The sequence below is a fragment of the Centruroides sculpturatus genome, unplaced genomic scaffold (assembly GCF_000671375.1).
Source record: "Centruroides sculpturatus isolate CEXI.00-Female unplaced genomic scaffold, Cexi_2.0 scaffold1746, whole genome shotgun sequence".
NCBI classification, from domain to species: domain Eukaryota; kingdom Metazoa; phylum Arthropoda; class Arachnida; order Scorpiones; family Buthidae; genus Centruroides; species Centruroides sculpturatus.
In genome coordinates this window covers 74,031-80,824 of record NW_019386611.1, presented here as the reverse complement: position 1 = coordinate 80,824, position 6,794 = coordinate 74,031, and the positions used below count along the sequence as shown (strand labels likewise).

Genomic DNA, 6,794 nt, shown 5'->3' with positions numbered 1-6,794 from the left:
ATACAGTAGAGCGTCGATTTTCCGAATCAATTCGGGACTGGGGTTGTCCGGATAACTGATATTTCGGATAACTGATTTACGCACGAAAAAATAGTTTAACGTATTCGATGTCGAAAGTTTTCTCCGTTGCGTGTCGCTTCGCGTTGAATTTTCGTCGATGTTAAGCCTAACGAAGACTATTGTATCGTTAAAAATTATTTTTTATTTTGTACAAACGAAATAATATATTGAAAAATATAAGAATAATAAAAAAACTTATACTTCAGATGTTAATTTAGTATCAAAAACGTAAAATATTTGAGTAGCCCAAGACATAGCCAAAGGTTGAAGCGCCACAGCACTGGCGAAAATTTAAATTTGCAGACTGGAATTCTTTCGGATGATTGACTTTCGGAAAATCGACGCTCTACTGTATTTATTTATTTTAGGTTTTATATAAAGCTGCAAACATTATATACTTTGTCAAAACTAACGACTTTGTCCCACAATAAAGTATTTGAAAATCGTTGTACGAAAACAATTACTTTGTAAAATAATAAAGTATTTCTTATAGGTATCAGCTAGATAAGTTATGGTAAAAGAAAAACAAATTTATTTCCATCAAGGAATGTACCATTCATTGACTGGAATTCTTTCGGATGATTGACTTTCGGAAAATCGACGCTCTACTGTATATGCGTTTGTTCTCTAAATATTTTTTTTTCACTCGTTAAAATTGACAATTAATCAACTTCCATATTTACCTATTAATTTTATAAAATAATATTTTTCTGATCACTAATTAAAAAAATGATATTATGTAACAAATGTCAACGTGACAGTAATCGTTGCCATTGAAACAGTGAATCCAAACTGCATCAATGCTAACCTATTAAGATAAGCTGTTGTAATAACCGTTTATGAGTGTTAAATTAATCAAAGCTAATAAATTATTAAACAATGTAATTGAATTTTTTTATTTCAGATATTTTCCAGCGTATAATTCTAACAAATATGTTTACCTTTATATACGGCAGCGTAGCAAAAAAATTATGGAAATATCCCTGGGTTCTGAATTTGTTCCAATGCATCAGTACAACAATTATAAATAAACCATATCTACTTATTTTATTCTTTCTTATTATTCTGGTCATGTATTTTTCGTTAACAACTTATAATAGAGTTGTTGTAAGTATAATTAAAGAAATATTTGTTGTTTAATACATATTATTTACATTTCAACGCTAATTTATCGATGTAGGACATGACAGATATCGGTTATGAGGATGGAAGAATGAATGCGAGGGAAATACGTAGAAAACGAATACAGTTATTAAAAGAAACGAATAGATTAAGAAGTGCAAAAGAATATCCTCCTGCATATCCAAATGGATGGATACTTTTATTAGAATCCAGGAATCTACCTGTTGGAAAGTGCAAGCCTGTTACTGCCCTAGGTAAGATATTCAGACATTACATTAGTTATTTGTTTTCAATATTTCCTACGATGTAACCTTATATGATATAATATCTATGATATAACTATAATATTAATATGATATAAGATTTTTTATGATATGATATAACATAAAGTATCACATTTTACATTTTTTTTTCTTTTTTCACGGCATTTCAATAACGATTTTAGTATCTTTATTCGAACATGATCTGAACTTGATGGTTTCCATGGATCAGAATTTTGTATTGAAGTCTCTAGTAAGTTAATTGAAATTATTCTACGGTTTTTGCTGAAAAGCCATTGGGCCCGAATACTCCCTCCCTCGTCGGTATTTTGTTCTTCATTAACATGGACAAAGTGCAATTTGAATTATTAAAGACTTACTGTGACATAATTGTGATAGGTCTATCTTATCTTTTGAATCACGACCCTGGGAGAGTTCCGATGCTGGTTTCATAGTTCGTTGGTGATTTTGGTTCGTTAAAGCAGCAAAGCCTTGATCGGTTTTCTTACGTTTTGACCACTTGGTTTCCGCATCATGATGAAGTTGTAATTATGGGCGATTTCAATGTCCATATACGAGAAGAAGTCGATTTGTGCTTGAACGTAGCATCGCCAAACGTTTTCGATGTTAGACGTCAAAGGGCTTAAATGTTGATTTGGTTTGTAGACAGCTTTGCAGTTGCCGATTGAACAAGATCTAATTCTACTTGATGGTCGAAATATGAAAAAGTACACGTGACAATTAACTTTTCTGACAAAAGTAGGTAGCTCTGTTATTGACTATATGCTCATCTATTGTCTTTTTGGTCTCGAGAAGTCGATCCAGTCATGCACAATTAGATCTAAATTCGTTATAAAATTTTTCCAAAAACGTTTTGTTTAAGTATTTCACTTTCTCTAATAAAATATTATACAAACACTATGCTAAGTTTGAAAATATTTCCTTCAGTAAAGAAAGAAACAGGATACTTAAAACCAAATACCACACATTGTATTCGAAAATACTAATTAATTATCGCTGCCTTTATTTTTATTTCTAACAATTGATGTTTATAGTGAAAAAATTGATTGTTCAGATTCGATTAAATAAATATCGTTTAGTATGGAAATATTTATATATGGACTTAAGTTTAACAGCTATATTGTATACAGTGTAATGCAACCCTAAATCATTATTTTGCTTGATTGTAAGAAGCTGGATCATCTTTGTTCATCAACATGTGTTACTTGTTATAGACAGACTGATATCGTGTGAACTAAACAATTACTAGTTACTTATATAACTATAAAATGGATACTATTAGTAATAAACAAGTAGAGTGCTGACCATAAGAAGATATATTCAGTACATAAAAGTTATACTCGAGCATTAAAAATCTGAAAAACAAAACAGCCCGTGGACATGACGCAATTTCTCATTTTATAATTAAGAATCTACCGACGTCTATCATTAATTATTTGAGAAGGAATTTTAATGACTTACGTGAGCCCGGGAGGGAAGAGGAGTCCTCTCCTTCCGGCCACAGGTCTCTGACCTACTTTCTTGTCAAGGATGGCGTTACGATCTGTTACGCGTTCGGTTACGCGTACGCGAGTGGAGGAGTGTCAGAGGATTCGACGATAAGACGCGGCATAGTCGAATAAAGACACCATGAAAAACAAACAAGAGTTTATTTAACTACTTAACGAACTTAAATTTACGAAACCCTTTCTAATTCGCGTATGAGAGAAAGAGTTTACAATAAAGCGTTCATATTTCTTTCAATTATTTTGGATGGCTTTTACTTTCTGGAAGGTCGATCGAGTTGAAATACCAGGTCTTCCGATAAATGTTGTACGGTAGGTCAGAGGGAAGCGATGGTCTGTCTTGGCCGTTTGTCGGGCAACTCCCTGATCAGTCACTCCCCCGAGAGGGGAAGGAGATGGGCTTTTATACCTTTTTGGTGTGAAAATTCGTCAGGTGACCAATTGTCTTAGCAGGTGTGGGGTTAATCCCATCGTTGTCTTTCGAAAAGCATTTCGAAAAGGTTAAAATAAATCTACTACTTTGATTAATAATATAATAAAATTCTTCTCTAAGAAGAAACTAAATAATATCAGAGTTTAGTTTAAACTATTCAATTCTATAATTATAAACGCCATCAGTTATGCTTTATCGATATGGAGTTCATCTAATTATCATAAATTAGATATAATACAGAACAAATTAATTCGTAAAATGTTATCAATAGAATATAAAGTTTCAGGATATGCTCTCCGTTTAAATTTGAATAGATTCTAATTAGGTTTTTTTTTTGCTAGAAGACACGCCGAGAAAAAAAACAGGATAAGTCAACTAACACACAATTTTAACAGTTTTGGTTTCTCGATAGATCCATTCATGATGAAATCTGAAACGTGTGATTTGATTAATTTTCAAATAATTTATTAGTAAAATTTGTATTGGCATTTTGTAGATATTTAATGCTTGATTATAGTAATAATAGGTAATAACTTTTGTTTATGAAACCTTGTATCTGTTTTCATTGTAATTAGCAATTGTTTTCGTATAGATTTTACACATATTTATAGGAATACAGATTAATTATTAAACGGTATGTGAGAAAATCAGTATATACATTTATTGTAAAAATACTCAATTTTTATTTACGCAAGGTACTGTACGTTTATAAATGAATGATAATAAATTAAAAAATTTTATGACAAAAATTATATTAATTACTTTACAGGTCAGCAATTCGTTATATTTCGTGGAAAAACAGGAACATGTTTTGTTTTAGATGCTTATTGCCCTCATTTGGGAGCGCATTTAGGAACGGATGGAAAAGTTCACGAAGATTGCATCGAATGTCCTTTCCACGGATGGCGATTTGCTGGACAGGATGGTTCTTGCGTGAAAATACCTTACGCCGAAAAAAGTGAGAACTACTAAAAATGTATAAATTTAATACATCTATGCCAATAATATATACTGCTGATTCGTGCTCAAAACTGATTTTTTTGCATTGCAAATAGATAAGAAAGAAATGCATTAGTTTCACATCAGTGATGATAGTTAAATTAAATTCTTAAACGAATTATCTGTGTAATTAATGCAGTTAAGTTGAGGCAGTTGGTAAGCGAAATACGCACTTGGTAAGAAAACATTTTCGTTAAAGTACTGATGTGTTATCTTGCGAAGGAATTTTGATATTTTCGTTAAATTTTGACGTGAGACTTATATTTTTTACGATATTTATATTTTCGAGAGTTTGCAAGTGGCTGTATAAGTTGCTACTACGAGCAACTGCGGCATAACAGTCGACCCCCTATAACACTGTTAATTTTTCCGTTTTATATAAATTCCATGTTGTACGAGTCACTTAGATTTTACAAATACGTGAGCCATTCACAGCCCAGCACACGTATTTGTAAAATCTAAGTGACTCGTACAACATGAAATTCATATAAAACGGAAAAATCAACAGTGTTACAGGGGGTCGACTGTATTTGCAACCAAGATTACAGCTCCACAGCTGATTTACATTTAGCCGTGAGTCAATGACTTAAACAGATGTTCGATAATCTAGGGAATAAAAATAAAATCCTGTTCTATAGCTATTAATTTTGGATTTGACCTCGATAACTAATTCCTGCAGGTTTACCGAAATACATGAATGTAGCTTCTCTTCAGCATCAGTTTGGACGGCTAGTTTGCTGTCGTACATTTAATTTCTGATTTGTGTTTATACGGTAATTAGGAAATTTGAGATCGAAGATGCCAGATATGCTATGTGACATATACATTGAAAGTTTCAATCGTCTAGGTCGTTGTGTGCTGCTGATGGCAGTCCTTTTACACATGTATTACTGCAAAAATAAAATTTACCGATCTTATATTAACTTATGCAATCTTTTATATTGTATAATCAAGATTTTTATACGTAATACTAAATCTTACAACAATTCTCTTCCGTTGCTTTTGCGCTCGACAGAGATATATAACTCTACGTCTTACTGTGAAATTTTATTTCGATTTACACGTGTTTTTTTTTATTAACTAATTTTACTTTAAACGTTGCCCTAAAACCAATGCACCATATACTTATATTCTTTTAATGCTGGAAATATATTTCTTTCTTTCGGAGTAATATTTAAAAAACACCCATTACGTAATATATTTAAATTTAGTTCCAGAAGTTGCTAAAATAAAAAATTGGGAAACGATTGAGCAAAACGGATTCATTTACGTTTGGCATCATGCAGAAGGACAACCTCCTCTGTGGAAACCTCCAGTTATACCAGAAATAGAGAATCGACTAATGTTGTTTAGAGGTCGTAGTGAACACATTGTAAATTGCCATATTCAGGTATTTATAATTATGCCAAGTAAATAAAACCATGCCAAATGAATACATGTATTATTTACGTTCTTATTTATATACTGTAGGAAATTATAGAAAATCCATCAGATTTCGCTCATATAAATTGTCTTCACAAATTTGGGATATCGTCCAAAATTATTCTTCATCCCGAAAATTGGTGGAGATTTTTTTATTCTATAAGCAAAATATCCTGCTCTCCAGTATGTAAAGAAAGATTTTACTGTTACGAATATAAAGGCAATGTCACTTTGAAATTGTTCGGAATATCTGTTCTACAGTTTTCACTTGATATTCAACAGGTAATTAATTAATAATAATTATACAGTATGCAGAATATTTGCAAGTATGCAGTATGCAGAATATTTCAGAAGATTTTACATATAAATATATGCGATAGAACTTTTAAGATAGTTATCGTTTATTTTCACAGTTTGCGTTAAATTATTTGTAGATTTTACAAATCGAAATTAATAATGGGTAAATGACAGAAAGTATTGTGTACAGTCGACCCCCCTATAAGATCATAAATACGTTCCATTTTTTAGGAATCCGATTTCTTACGAGTCGTTCCAATCACAGCCCGACACGTGTAAAGTTTACGGAATACGGCTGATTGAAAGGTTTTCTTCCATAAAATTAATCGATTCTAGACTAATCCGACTCCACATTTCCAAAATACGTATACATTTTTTGGGAATAATCCGTATTAACTACGCTATAAACAAAAAATTGTAGGATTACTTACCGAGTGTGCACCGCCATTGCTAATGCTTGTTTTCGTTGCGGAGGGACGCTCCGCGACGAAAACAAGCATTAGCAATGACGAAAGTTTTCTGATAAGTTATTTTTCTGCGAAAACTTCGTTGAACTTCGGAGACATCATTAATATAAATAATTTTAATCGCCGTTGAATAAGAAATGTTTCTTTCACAAGAAATGTATAAAATTACAGTACTGTATTAGACTTACGGTACCTAATTTACATACTG

At 31.9% G+C, this 6,794-nt stretch overlaps 1 protein-coding gene across 1 annotated transcript in view; it reads left to right on the top strand.

Annotated features, from left to right (window-relative positions):
* The first annotated feature begins 891 nt into the window (after positions 1 to 891).
* The window catches only part of LOC111615414, a 40,119-nt gene continuing 34,216 nt past the window's right edge, over positions 892 to 6,794 (top strand). Inside the window, exons 1-5 of the mRNA XM_023356829.1 lie at positions 892 to 1,167; positions 1,241 to 1,436; positions 4,171 to 4,359; positions 5,612 to 5,790; positions 5,871 to 6,104. Of these exons, the coding sequence (XP_023212597.1) occupies positions 994 to 1,167; positions 1,241 to 1,436; positions 4,171 to 4,359; positions 5,612 to 5,790; positions 5,871 to 6,104 (972 nt within the window). The 5' untranslated portion in view covers positions 892 to 993. The remainder of the gene's footprint in view (positions 1,168 to 1,240; positions 1,437 to 4,170; positions 4,360 to 5,611; positions 5,791 to 5,870; positions 6,105 to 6,794) is intronic.